Source organism: Aethina tumida, chromosome 5, assembly GCF_024364675.1.
Source record: "Aethina tumida isolate Nest 87 chromosome 5, icAetTumi1.1, whole genome shotgun sequence".
Classification (NCBI taxonomy): domain Eukaryota; kingdom Metazoa; phylum Arthropoda; class Insecta; order Coleoptera; family Nitidulidae; genus Aethina; species Aethina tumida.
Genome location: NC_065439.1, coordinates 23162609 through 23176936, shown reverse-complemented (window position 1 = coordinate 23176936; position 14328 = coordinate 23162609). Strand labels below are relative to the sequence as shown.

Below are 14328 nucleotides of genomic sequence, written 5' to 3'. Positions count from 1 at the left end.
CTTTGTTTCCCAAAACATATCCTTGACTCATTACATTAAATTATTTTATAATTTCTGTAATATGTAATATAGGGATAATTCTTACAGATAATGGGAACTATGGGGTTACTGAATTGAAACTACAAAAATAAAGATACAAATTGTTTAATAAGAATTATGAAAATAATTAAATGCTTAGTGTATGCAAAAAAATATCACGTTTATAAAAAATTATATTTGTTTTAGCTTAATATTCTTGGGTCCTGAGACTCATATCCCAAAATCCAGGAATCGTTTCTTCAAGTTGTTTCTTTTTGTGTTTGGTGCATTCGATCATTTTTTTCTTTAACATATCTGGTGGAAGACTTACGCACCCATAAAACTAAAAATATAACGCATTAGTAAAAAAATCATTTGATTTAGTATAAATTTACTTTTCTGCAATTATCACAAGACCATCCATCTAATTTCGCCTCGTCATTTTTCTTATTTGGTCCTGCCAATGACTTATCTAATTTATTCTTCTTTGTTGGAACTCTAAAATTACATTAAAATGTAAACATTGAGCAGTTTAGTAAACAAAAAACTTACTGATATTCAGGTTCATCATTTGAAAATGAGCAAAGGAAGTTCAGATTCTCTTGGTCCTTTTCACTATTTTCTTTATCATTGTCTCCTGAAGTGATATCCATGTCAAAGAATGTATCATCTACAGTTGCCTGAGATAAATCAGACGCTGATTGTTCATTTTGTTCCTCATCTCTATTTATAAAATCTAACATAGTAGTAATCTCCATTGTGCTTTTATCCTCACAAGTTTTATCACTGCTATAAAAATGTCATTACTGAATAATAATTTAATGAATAAATTTGCTGTTTTTCTTACTCTAACACAGATGGATGGCTTTTGTTACCAACTAGTTCATTAATAAAGCTGTCCTGGGAGCTGAAAAACAATACAACAAATAATTAAATGGTACTGTAAATGTAACTGGTACTTACTCTGATTTCTTTTTCTCCTTAGGAAAAAATTGAGTCATTGTTAAATTATTATCATCATCTACATGTTTCTTTCCATTAACTGGTTTCTTTTTTGATTGAAATAAATTAGACTTGAGACTTTTATTTTTTTTTAATCTGACTTCAGGAGTATTAGCAATAATGGTACTTTCATTCAAATTAGTCTTATTCATTATTGGTGGTGTCAGTTCTGTTTTATCACAATTAGTATTAGATTTAGATTTAGTCATGAAGCATAATGAAGGTGATAATTTGTTAGTTCTATTGATGTTCTTTCTTTTTGAAAATGGAGGACTAGGGCAGTCAGACAAGTCATCTGAATCATCTTTTGATAGATCAATCACATCAGCTGCATTTAATTCAGAACTGTTGAGGTCTTCAAAGAAATCCGGAGTGTTCTGTTGACTGTTGCTTGAGTGACCCATCTCTAAAATTAGTTAGTAATGTAAATTAGCTAATATTTATTTTCATTATCAATCTTAAAATAAGTTTTTTATTTACAATAGTGGTCATTATTTTAGAAACTTTTTAAGAATAAAATTAAATTGACAACATAACAGAAAAACAATAAACATTTTATGTACTCATATTTTTAATATATTTTATAAGTCTCTATAATCTTGGCCACTACCATACGTTCATTTACATTTCATACCTGTAGGATGTTTTATTGGTGGTGTGTTCTCTTTAGAATTTAGTCTGAAAAATTGTACGTTTCAAAAAAGGTAAATGCAAAATTTTGTTATTAACTTACGACAGTCGCATTTTTTTTTCGATGTGCTCATCCTTTTGTTCCAGCTCTTTCCGAATATCATTGTACTGGGATTGAACGCTCGTTCGTATCTCTGTATGATGAGGATTATTAATTGCTTTGATGGGATTTGGTAATTTTAGGGTACTCACTCTCGAATTCCTTTTGTAGTGCACATAATATCATAGCGCATCCTTTCAGCTCCTTTCTCTCTTCCGAATACGCTTTAGTCAGATCCTTGTCGAATATATTTACCCAAGTAACGTAGGACTCGTCGGGCATTATTGAGATTAACTTAAAACACTCTCCTCATTTACACTCATGAAATGTTTTTATACAAGTTATTGAACTTTAGTTTAAGGTTATGTCAAACAGGGCGACGTTGTCAACTCAACTGTCAATGGAATATTTTTTTTTAAAATGGCGAATTCCATTTATGTCAGATTGCTGTTCCTCTTAAATTAAAGTTAATGAAGGTATGTAGGATGCAAAATTTCAAAAACTTTCTACTTTACAGGTTCCTTAAGGCACAAAATGAAAACAATTTTAGTTTGAATAGTTTATTTTATAGTAATTTACAATATGTATTTCCATAGTTTATTTTAAAATAATTTATTAATTGTAATAATGTGTATGTATACAAATCACGGTTAACAAATCACAAAAATCAGAATTGGATTTAAAAATATATATTATAAATAGCTGTATAAATACTATACAAAACTAATAAGGCGCTAAATTAGACATTATGTCAGCGATCTTTTTATTAAACTTGCACCTAAAGTAAGCCCGAATTGTTTCAGAAGATCAATCAGTGTCTTCATTATAACTTCATTCTTTAGTTTTATCCCGGAATTGTTGTCATCTCCTAAAACAAACACATTTAATGTCAAAATTTGATTCAAACTTTGCTGACCATTCACCTTCAAAGCTAATTTTCAATTGGTTTAAAGAGTTTGAGTGAGTCTTGCAAATTTGTCGCAATTCACCGTGCAGAGCTTCAAGAGGCGCTAAGATTTGTTGATCCCACTGAAATCAAAATAGGCTATGTAAAATATCATTTATTTTGTTTATAAGTGCACTAGTAACTAGTAACCCTTGAAAAGCAAATGTTCATCTTTTGTTTAAATTTCGTTGTCATAATAACGAGTATCCAAAGTAACGAATTTTCCCGTTCGTTATTGTCAAAGGTTCATCACACAAACAACTCCACACTTAAAAATTCGAACACATTGTGACAACGTTGAATGAGTAGATAAAAAATATACGGGGTACCGACAAAATTATGGAGTTAATTGAACTCTGATCCATTGGCGTCGTGAGAATAACATCAAACGGGTATTTGGTATCTTTTTTATTTTCAAAATTATTTTAGTATTTGCGGTATGTTGGTCAGTTTTGCTGTGGTCGCAAAATCGTCAATATTTCGTCAAATTAAACAATTTTATGTGTATGTATGTTGGAATTTTAATGCTTTAAAATATTTCATACTTTAATTAAGTTTAAAATTTAAAGATACTGAATTATTTAAATAATTTAGTGTGTACTACAGAAATGAAGACAATTTTTTGTATATTTAATTGTAGTTAAATTGAAACTTTCCTGCCTTGTGAATGAATATTTTAAAGCATTAAAATATATTTCTACATTTGACAAAATGTCCATTTGTAAATTTGGGCGAAGGCCATTTTATTATTTTTTAATATATTAGCCAACTGTACATACGTACTGTCTTAAAAATTAAAACTCAATATATTGTCTGCTGAATAAGCAACGAGCACAGTGAGTATACACGTTATAATGCTAACAATGGTAAGTTCGATAATCTTGGGAATCCCCTCTTTTAATGACTAAAATTTATGTTCCAAAAAACTCTTTAAACATGATACTCAAAGATTTTAGGCAAATCTAATTTAGATATTTGTGTGATTTTATGTTTTATGCTAAGAAATTTGTACAGGATCATGGTTTGGCAACTTCATTTTAAAAAGGGACAGGGTATAAAACATAAACACGTAGTGTAAGTCCTTTTATCTTCATAACAACGGAACACTCCTCCACTACATATATTTTAGCCAATGAAATTGGTGATTCCTCTGTTCCTTGTACGGCTACATAAGCAAGGAAATGGTACTTTTTGTACTTCAAACTTTTACACATATGAAAATAGTAATTAGACTCTTTTGAAGTGGATAATTCGTATTTCCTAGTTTAAATAGGTTTTAAAATATTTCCAATATATTCAATAATATTATTTGAATATTTGCAGCTCTGCACGGTCAGTATACTAAATTTATTTTACTTTTCATATATTTAATAAACATAAAAATTCACAACATTTCATTTCTTGTAAATTTTTATTTCCAAAAAACTTTGTAGATTCTTAATTTATATTTACAGTAAAATACCTCAAAGGAGACTTTCTTCTGAAGATCTTACTGTTATAATTCCAATTTTGCAACATGGCAATCTGAGTCAACAAGTAACCCAAATGTATGTCTCGCAAAATATAATAAGTCGCACTTGGAATCGTTATTAGGAGGCGTTGAACTATGTCCAAAAAGTGACCAGAAGTCATTACTGTTTTCTGTTTATTTCTCCTAGACAAAATCGCACATTTTCTATATCCAGGCGTCGTGCGGACTTTGGAATCACACCATTACAAGAAGGTTGCCGTTTTTGACTCCCTCTATTAAGCAAGGAGTATCGAGTTCTGCGCAAATCTACGATCACTAACAATGGACTACAGCCGAATGTTTATTCACAGACGAGTCGAGGTTCACAATATCACTCGAATAGCTGCTTATGGCACGAACATAGTGAGAGTTATCATAGGCAAAACATGGCTTCAACTGTTACTTTTGGAAGTAGTTCTGTAATAGTGTGGGTGGAATTTCTTCAGACATGCACAAAAACAAATGCAAACTTTTTTAATTCTAATTAATTTTATTTTATTAATTTCTCAGGGAATTTGACGATATTAATTTTTTTACTGATTCTGTAATTGATTCAGATCCCTGGTTGTAGTTATGTTTAATTAACTTATTTTGATAATATATTTGCTGCAATATAATGTCATTAGTGTTCTGAATTTTGAAAAAATTAAATTATCCACTTTAAAAGATACGCCCTGTAATTTGAAGTAATATAGTTCATGTTAACCAAAGTAGCAAGTTGGAAGAACTTAGTATTTTTAATCTATCGTCACAGTTTTGAATTTTACTTTGTTTGCAGATGAATTCTGTCATCATAAAATTCTATATTACATTCTAGTTTATTGATAAAATGGACATCACAGCTTGTTGCTTGTTGAAATTAATCTTCTTAAGAAATAGTGTGGTGTATTTGCTTTTAGAAATCTGATTACCCTAATATTAAAAATGAATTATTAACAAAATTATTTACTCTGTAGTAATATATTTAAGGCATACAATAATAATAATTAAAATTGTTTTCAGAATATTTTATTCATTTAAGAATTGATATTACCTAATATCAGACTGTTTTACTTATTTGTTGTATCATGATTCACGTTTATCATGACACACTTCGTAATGACACGATTCAAACAGAATTTTTTTATTTCTATTACAGATGTCGCATAGTATTTAAGTCCATAGTATACTCGCCTGTGTTTGTTTCGTGGAGCAGATCTCCATTAGGTGGGACATCTGCAAGTAGCTTCTGCTGACAACCAGCTGCTCCACGTTGTACAATAACTGATAGAGATAGTTCCTGCCATCGAACTCGTCCCTGGCTCCCTCCCTAGACGGGGGCGTAAGCGACTCGTCCGCCAGCCTCGTCGGTATGTTGGGAGCGATGCCCAACAGTCCCGGTTTTATTTTGGAGGCGGCCGTTGCCAGGGCGTAGGACAAGACCGCCGCGTCGTAGGCTTCCATTTTTAGGACTTTAGATGAGCTGCATAAAGGTAGGAACAATATTTGGCTAATTATAGTAGTACTGGATGAAGGAATGTTTACAATAATTAAGGTTGGACCGTAGGATAATTATCCTACACTTATTTGTTGTATTTTAGTGGCTGGCCCTTAGATGATATAAATATGTTTCTATCTAAACTCATTAACTAAATTTAATTTTGTATTGTTTTAATAATTAAGAATATTCTTGGCTACTCTTCATGGAATATTCTGAATTTGTTTATTGTTGAGGTTTACTTACCATATGGTTTAAAACTCTTAAAATTTTGTTTAACAAGTTTTTATTATATTTTTAAATATTAAGAATATATTAATTATCATTAACGGACACTTAAACTAATAACAACACACAAGCAAAATATAATAAAAACATGCTCAACATCAACATGCTTCTAGCAAATAAATAAAAAGGGTAAAATAAAAAGCAAAAATAAATTTCTCCCATTTATTTTTAAATCAAAATAAAATAACATATATACAAACAATTGAAAATGATTTACTACCTACATATTACATCATAGCACTATATACAATAAATTAATTTTAATTTCCTGAAATACATAAATATACATTATATAAAATCGGCACATTGCAACATCTTGTTGATTCAAGGCACTTACCAACAATATAAAAAACTCTATAATCTATTCCATGCTCAAGTCTAATAATAACGGTATCTAAAACGAAAATGCATAGTTATGCAATTTTATTATTACAAGTGTATTTGGCCGATATCAGTAAAAAAACGGACTTGAGTATTGAATAACAAAAATCATTGATCACCCAGTCCAAAAGACAAGTAATTAACATAAAATAACGTGGCCACATAATCTGAAGCTGCTAGATATGTTTGTAGGAACAGTTATTTAGAGCTGAGCAACAATTTCCAATGCTCCGGCTTTCAAGACGTGAGCAAAAGACTAGATACACGTCGCGGCAGCCACAAATGTGTCTTCTGGACTTAGAGGAACTATCTATTTATTAATTTACATATTTTTAGCACCTTTTTCGATTTATTTGTACAGATTAAATGTATTTTAATTCATCTAAGGATACCCAATCGCCACTGATCGTCCGTCAATGCATTACAGCATCACTGAACAATTGCATAACGATAAATGAAATGTACAAAATATATTTTGTAATGCTATTAAAATTAATTAAGAATTATGGTTGATTGATATTGTATAAATAGATAAAATACGGGATAATTCGTCCTACGGCAGTCAAAACCAACCGAGTCCAGTTAATGTAAGAACAAATAAGATTTAAACAATCTTGTCTACATGTATCACAAAAACCTTAATGCCCACATCTGGTTTCGCAGGCTGAGGCAGCTTTGTTACACCGTGTTATCAGCGAAGTAAACAAAGGCACAACTAGCTAGCACGTGATATGATTGGTGGTGGAGGTTGGCGGTTGTGGTTGAATGTAGGAGATAAGAAAGAGATCTGTTCTTCTACGGATTTTAACTATATTGGGACTCACCCGCCGACGTCCGATGGATCGTCAGGCTTGGCTAGAGGTTTGAGGTCTCCCGAACTGCGGCCACCAGGGGGCTTGCCCGGCGGCAGGTTTTGCATCGCCTCTTGTTGCTCGCGTATCTGCTTTTTGCGGCGCTTGCTCCACAGCTCGTGGCAATCTTGTCGAGGCAAATTCGGTGCCGATATTCTGCAATTCAAAATAATACGTGATTAGTTGTTAGGTTTTTTGTATAATGATTTTGTTCTTACTGTTCAGGGTTTATGTTTTTGAGCCAAGGCGACTTCAGCGCCTCCTCGGCGGTTATACGTTTCTCGGGGTCCAATTCCAGCATCTTATCAAGCAAATCCAACGCCGACTTTGGCAGCAACTTAAAGTCCTCACGCAACCTTCGTCGGTGCAATTTGTTGGGTTTCAGTGTGTGGAATAAGGGAAGTTTTATTACCGAAGGCCATACAGCTGGTGTGGGTGTGCCACACAAGCGGGATATCCTGTCCAACTGCATCATTTCCGCGTTGGCCTGTAACAAATTTTGATTAGTCTCAAATATTAAACTTATGATCCTTAATCATACTTGAAACAGAGGTTTCTTTTGGAATAATTCGCCGAGGATACATCCACAACTCCAAATGTCGATGGCGGGACCGTACCGTTCCTCCCCTAGTAAAAGTTCCGGAGGACGGTACCACAACGTAATGACCTTATTGGTGTAAGGTCTCTGCCGGTCCTCGGCGTTGTACAGGCGAGCCAGACCAAAATCTGCCAGCTTCACCTCACCCCTGTTCCACAATTAGCATATTAGTACAAAACTAACACAAAATTATTCAGTTTTAATTTAGAATTACAAAGTAATTCGACAAGAAAGTGTTTATTAAACCTCCATACTTGTTATTCATTAAAATGTTGCTGCACTTAATGTCCCTGTGCAGGAAATTCCTCTTGTGACAGTAGTTCAACCCGTCTAAGAGCTGCTTCATGATCGAGGCATTGTTCAATTCATTAAAGTCAACCATCTCAGAGTCGAGCAGTCCCATCAAATCGTGGTCCATGTACTCGAAAACTAAATAAAACGACCCCTTTTCTTTGCGAAAATCGATGGCGTCCTGCTTGTCAGTCACAATTTCCCTCAGGTTGATCACATTCTTATGGTTCAGCTGCCGGAGAATCTTTATCTCTCGAATAGCCGTGATTGGGAACCCTTCCTTTTCGTTTTCGAGACGCACTTTCTTCAGTGCGACCCATTCGTTAGCTTGCACGTCCCGCGCTTTGTACACCTGACCGTAAGTTCCTAAAAATGCGACGGTATAAAATATGTTGGAGGCAAATTTAGGGGACAAGTACCTTCTCCAATCTGTTCTTTGACTTCGAACATGTCGATGCACCGTTCACCCCAATCTTTACCACTGATGGCTTGGAAACTGCGTGATCCACGTCTCCTAAGAATTTTCGGACGTTTGTACTTTGGTTTAAGTGCTTGTTTAGATTTGTCAATTTTGCTATTTCGCGGTGGTGTGGTCGTGATATCTTCATCGCCACTCAGTTCTTCAGTACCAGTGACAACTGCAAAACAAGTTGTTAACACAATCAACACAGCCAACAGCCATTGAATACTTACGTGGGGGCATTGGGAGATCTTTAATGCTCTTCCTGGGAGGTGTCTTTGGTTTGATGGGGGAAGGGGACCTACTGGGAGGCGATTCTATCGCTTCCAATTCATTGTGATCGATGCCTGGCGGCATGGGAAGTCTCTTCAATCCTTTGGGTCTTGGGCCTTTTGTTCCATCATTGGTGGCACCGTCCGCAGGTGCTGGGGGAGGCAATGGTGGAGTGGGTGGTCGCAAGACGTTGGTTCCAGGTAAGGCAATGTCGTTCAACTTCACGGAAGAGTTATCCGACGGTATCGGGATGTCGTCGATGTCCATGGGCACTACAGTACTGTCCGTTGTCAGTAAACCCGATAACGACGAGGACGACGATTTGAAACCGTCAACTATATCACCACCACTAACACTACTATTGTTCTCGGACGCTTTGGATTCCGCTTCTTTAGAAGCGGCTTCTGCAGCCACGTTATTTTCCAGAAGTTTTTTAAGTTCTTGGTCGCGTTTCTGTTTGTCTTTCACTAATTCCGCAAATAAACTTGTGTCCGTAATTTTATTTTTAAGCTGTGACGACCTAATCGAGTGCGGAGAGGGACTCCTGTTATGTCTGTGCCTGCTAAATAAAAAAACAGATTAAAATAATTATAAAAGGAACGCGGTTGTTGTAAAATCTTACTTGGGCGATCGGTCCCTGTCTCTACGAGGGCTTCGTGACTTATATCGCTTGCTCCTCCTGCTAGGCGACGGACTGTAGTGTCTGCTCCGGCTAGAGTACGGACTACGGGAACGTCTTCTTGGTACGGGACTGCGACTGCGCGAATTCATACCACGCCCCGGCCTCTTATCACTACTGCGCACTCGGTCGCGTTCCCGTTCCCTCTTGTGCTTCCGAGTGTGGTGTTGATATTGATGTTGGTCTCGTGAGTCGAGACGTCGACGTCTGGACGACGACGGCGATACGGATCGGCCGTGCGACGAGTACATTCCGTATTCGGGCGACGGGTTTCGATATGGCGATTTCAGCGAGGGGCTGCGCCGTGACAAATGGTCGTCGATTACGGTCGGTGATTCCCGTAGCCTGTTTGAGTAATTATATAATAAATTAAACATCATTTGCATCATAATAATTTACAAAGGAACGACCCGTGAGTCCAACAAGTTTTGAAAAAAAAATTTGATCTTAAAATTATTTAATTGAACAATATTAAGATCGTCTGTTATATATGGTTTTTAAGAATTGTTATTATGATGCTGTTTAAGATGCTTTTTGACTTGCAATCAGAAAAAAAGAAAATGAATTGATCTCAATCTTTAATAAATTTAAATTTAAACAGAAATGACGGATCTGACATCGGTTTTCTTGACAACGTCACTTATAATATTTTATTCTGTTGTTTAACTAAAGTATGTATTTAAAAAAATCTTTATACTTGGGTGTTTTGTTAGTACGATGATTTTAAACATTTTTGGTTTACAATTTTATTAAAATAACTTCCTTCATTGTATTCGTAAAATCAATTTAAATTATAGCGTAGTAAAACAGGTCGTTTCCGATACGAGGTAAATTTGATGAGAATTTTATTATATTGAACAATTTTCTTCAACGTAAACGCCTATAAAAATAAAAAAAAATCATACCGTGGATGATTAGACTCGTCCAAGTGATAGTGGTTCTTGACAAGAAGCGGTGGGGTGTGAGGCGATTCCCTCATGTGGTGGTTCCGGACACCATAGTCCCTGCTCCGGGGCGGCGGAGTGATCGACACCGGAGACTTTTCCTCGATGGGATCGGGGGAGGCTATGCTGTCGTTCGACACCGGCGAACACGCAATCGTATCGATGGGAGCGGGCACTCTGGACGCCGCAGCCACCGGTTCCGGTTCCCAATCGGAGAGCGGCTCCTTCTCCGGTTCCGGCGGTTGGTGCGAGTGGCCAGCGCCGCTGAAGGACGCCGATCTTTTGCTGGCAACCGATTCTTGCGAATCGCTGTCCACAGAACTCAGGCTCGTACTCCTCGAACGGTGCTTGGATTTTCGTTTCTTCTTTTTGATTTTCTTGTCTTTCTTGTGCTTCTTCTCCCTGCGCTTCCGTCTCTTGCGCTCGGCATCAAGCTCGTCGACGGCGGGAGGCGGTGCCAGGTACTCGGGCGGCGAGACCTCTACTTTACGTTTGTGTTTAACGTCGCTGGATCGGGACGATCTCGACGATACGGAGAGTTTACGTTCTCTGTGACCTAATAGCGATGGCGACGGCGTCCTTGGTACCATCGGCGGGTCTAATCTGTGTCTCCGACCTATAATGAACGAGTCTAGAGCTAGATGATAAGGAAAGTTTGAACACTAGAGGGGTTTACTCTGCAGTAATCGTTTCTTGATTCATCTTATCTAGTTAGTAACAATAAATATCAAACTTGTGGCTGGTTAATACTCTTTATACTACATTTTAAAAGAGCTCACTGTATATTCTTTATTTCTATATAGAAAGTATTTTTACCTTAAAAATAATTAATTTATTATAATAACAAGTAAACACGTCCAGTTTTAGTGAATTCACTAAAAATAGTCATTAAATTATAGTAATTATATAAAATTCTATTATTTTAATCATTTGCGAAGTCGTTTTAGTTTTAAACATTTTGTTTTCAAAAGTTTTATTGTGTAATCCAAATCACATACACTTAGGGTTTTGGCATAATTACTAAGCACTATCACACTTGAAAATATATATGCATAAGACATGATCATTCAAAATATAAATAAAAGGTGAATGATTGATGTGATGAAAGCCACAAATTTGATTATATAGTGAAAATAAAAATTAAGTAAACCAACATATTGTTAAATAAGTGCTGCTCACCAAATGTTCTGGAATCGGGAATGCCGAGACAATACAAAGTTCCAAAAACTTCAATATTAAAATATTTAGACATTTCAAATGTTCAGGGTATAATTTCTTGAAGATCGAACTAGAAAAATTCGGGGGAGATTAGTTTTCAAAAAACAATTACAGCAGGTCCTTTCAATTGTCCGAGTCCAGTTGCATTATATGTATTAGTTGTATTACAAAACATCGTATAACTAACAGGGTAAGCATAAAGCATAAACACACACAAGCAGTTGGAATACAACTAATACAAATCTATATTAATACATGTAGTGCAAAGCAGATGAATGTTGACTTAACATTAATATTGTTGCAACGAGTAGCAAACAGTAAAACAATTAGAAATAAAATAATAAATAGCTAACCTGGAGACATTATTAGGGATTGTCTTGGTAAGTATATCTCTTCCTCATAATGAGAATAACGACTGTGGTGGCTGTTTCGATGCATTATCTCTCCTTCATCACTCAGTGTCAGTAAACTGTCTTCACCGCTTTGTATCTCTCCTGCTTCAGGCCCTGAAAGATCTTCAGAACTCACATCAGAGTATTCAACTAAAGATTTGGAAGTTGCTAAGGAATTGTCCCTTGCACCGTTTTCATCTCTATTTCTACGCTTTTTTCGTTTAGATTTATCCTTACTATGTTTTCCATGGCGACTTTTTTCCATTTTACGAAAACGAATACACCGTCCAGCACATAGTATATGGTGCTGGATTGCCTGAAGGCAGTAGTTTCCTATGGAAAGTCCACATACTCAAAATTTTGAATAGAGATTTTATTTGATAATGTTGACATTTATGTTGGCATGCATGATTCATGGAACCATCACCAGACAGCCACTTTGTACACGGTTTAGGTATAAGCAAAAACAATAAATATTTTGTTGGAAGTAAATTTATAATAAGTAGGGTAGTTAATTTGCGCACTTGGGCAATTAATCATGAAATAGAGATGCGATTGACATGCTTGACCTTGAAATAATGAATTGATGGCGATTTTGTGATGTTTTGGGTGGGTCAAAGAAGCGGTTACTAAGCGGTAATAATAGCACTCCAAACACCAAATCATGAAAATAAAAACTTCTTTTGACTTACCTAATTCGTAACAAATAGAAAAGTCCGACTACGGCACACACACATTGCACCTCACAGCACTATTTTGATGAGAATTCTCGGCTCATTGCCGAAAGCCCTATTATCCCAATTTCTACGTTTTCTTTTGGATCTCTTAGAAAAATACTCGGTTGTACAGTGAATGCAGTCAAAATAGATTCGTTTTTATTAATTCATGGTATTTGATGTTGCATGGGTCATAAAAAATTTACAGATTTTAATTTTTATCGAGACCGATCCTGACAACAGGACGCCATTTTCATTGCAATTTACATCGTGACATGCGTCATAATCCCCACTAAATTTAAATTATAATGGCCGATTATTTGTTTTCCGCATTGGAGTTTTGGTGAAATCGTATCTTTTTAATAGAAACAAGTACTGTTTTCTTTAAAAATTAAGTTTCATTATTTAAAGAAATAATAAATTATTGGAAAAGTCCATTTCATCATCAAAATGATCCCGAATCGTGTGCATGAAGTCGATCTTTTTTATTATTTGTTAAGGTTTATATATGTAATAGTAATTTCGGTTAATTTTTAACTTTTAAATATTTTATATTTTGAAAAAAATATATAATACTTAAAAAACATTTACGAAATGGAAGCGTCATCTGTAATCGCATAGCGTAACTATCGGCAAAGAGAATGATAGAAAAGTATTCTAATCAGTAAGTTGGCTTCTAGTATATATTTTTTTCAGTTTTTCCATTAATTTGGAGAAATAACTTAGTTTTGAAAGTTTACGAAAATAATGGAGCATTTGCATAAAATCAGAACTTAACTAACACATAATACAGTAGAGTTTTACTTACCTTAAAATGCTTTGAAAGACGCAGATGCGGCTCACATTCACAATTATATAGTTATGGCAAGGTGAAAATGTAATTTATATATTATTTTTCTCTTTTACCTATTCATAATTTGGTGTAAATTTAGTTTAACCTGTTTAATACGAATATATGTTTATACCTAACAGTATTTGCAGTTTTAGAATTTTAAATACAATTGTTTTTGATAATCCATGTACAATTTAATAGATATAATAATATAATATCATAAATATTTTCACTGTTTTATTTTGATCAATAATATTATTTGAATATTTGCAGCTGTAGTCGGTTAATGAATTAAATTTATTTTACTTTTTATATACAATGTAGCCCATTTGAAAACGAAAACAATCATAAAATTTGTATTTTTTTTTTAATTTTAACAAACTTTTTTTTTCAATGTAAAGCAATTTTTGGGACATGAAAATTGAAGAAATAGTACTAGCAAATTTTTTATAGAAAATTTAACTACATCAATCAAATCAATTAAGCACTCCTAGATATATAACTAGTTTCATAAAAAATATACATATTTATATTTCTGTGGAAAAATTAGAGATTATATTCTTTTCTAAATTTATATTTTAAAATTATTTAGTCAATAAAATGGTATAAAATATTTCATTTTTCTATCTTGTCGAAATATATTAATCTTAAATTTTAAATTTATGTAAATTAGTGGTACAATTAATGAATTATGTGCTGAAATTACCCCAGAGTTGGTGGAA

At 34.4% G+C, this 14328-nt stretch overlaps 2 protein-coding genes across 8 annotated transcripts; both read right to left on the bottom strand.

The window, feature by feature from the left end:
- Positions 1-128: 128 nt before the first annotated feature.
- LOC109594491 (uncharacterized) lies at positions 129-2124 on the bottom strand. Of its 2 annotated transcripts, none has more exons than XM_020009713.2 (8): positions 1903-2124; positions 1754-1844; positions 1655-1698; positions 982-1426; positions 866-925; positions 571-804; positions 414-516; positions 129-361 (listed from the first exon to the last, which is right to left on the bottom strand). In XM_020009713.2, the coding sequence occupies exons 1-8, from the start codon at positions 2030-2032 to the stop codon at positions 227-229; spliced, it is 1242 nt and encodes a 413-aa protein (XP_019865272.2). In that variant the 5' UTR covers positions 2033-2124; the 3' UTR covers positions 129-226. The 2 variants fall into 2 exon arrangements, with proteins under 2 accessions (XP_019865272.2, XP_019865271.2); XM_020009712.2 differs by having other exon boundaries at positions 571-807; positions 1903-2123.
- Positions 2125-2294: 170 nt separating this feature from the next.
- Positions 2295-13042, bottom strand: LOC109594505 (cyclin-dependent kinase 12). Of its 6 annotated transcripts, XM_049967981.1 has the most exons (14): positions 12751-13041; positions 12020-12181; positions 11628-11736; positions 10410-11064; positions 9448-9849; positions 8786-9387; positions 8512-8730; positions 8056-8458; positions 7745-7949; positions 7422-7690; positions 7177-7359; positions 5380-5668; positions 2674-2779; positions 2295-2618 (listed from the first exon to the last, which is right to left on the bottom strand). In XM_049967981.1, the coding sequence occupies exons 3-14, from the start codon at positions 11698-11700 to the stop codon at positions 2497-2499; spliced, it is 3528 nt and encodes a 1175-aa protein (XP_049823938.1). In that variant the 5' UTR covers positions 11701-11736; positions 12020-12181; positions 12751-13041; the 3' UTR covers positions 2295-2496. The 6 variants fall into 6 exon arrangements, with proteins under 6 accessions (XP_049823938.1, XP_049823935.1, XP_019865286.2 ...); XM_049967978.1 differs by lacking the exon at positions 11628-11736 and having other exon boundaries at positions 8786-9384; positions 12020-12391; positions 12751-13042; XM_020009727.2 differs by lacking the exon at positions 11628-11736 and having other exon boundaries at positions 12020-12391.
- Positions 13043-14328: the final 1286 nt, after the last annotated feature.

What these genes read in the sequence shown, in the direction of transcription:
- LOC109594491 (XM_020009712.2), bottom strand. Translation starts at nt 2,032, where the DNA reads ATGCCCGACGAGTCCTACGTTACTTGGGTAAATATATTCGACAAGGAT. An exon ending in ACTACAAAAGGAATTCGAGA is followed by an intron (nt 1,845 to 1,902) that starts GTGAGTACCCTA and finishes CTCATCATACAG; the next exon opens with AGATACGAACGAGCGTTCAA. An exon ending in AGCCATCCATCTGTGTTAGA is followed by an intron (nt 808 to 865) that starts GTAAGAAAAACA and finishes ACATTTTTATAG; the next exon opens with CAGTGATAAAACTTGTGAGG.
- LOC109594505 (XM_020009727.2), bottom strand. Translation starts at nt 12,323, where the DNA reads ATGGAAAAAAGTCGCCATGGAAAACATAGTAAGGATAAATCTAAACGA. An exon ending in ATCCCTAATAATGTCTCCAG is followed by an intron (nt 11,065 to 12,019) that starts GTTAGCTATTTA and finishes CGTTCATTATAG; the next exon opens with GTCGGAGACACAGATTAGAC. An exon ending in CAAAGAACAGATTGGAGAAG is followed by an intron (nt 8,459 to 8,511) that starts GTACTTGTCCCC and finishes TCGCATTTTTAG; the next exon opens with GAACTTACGGTCAGGTGTAC.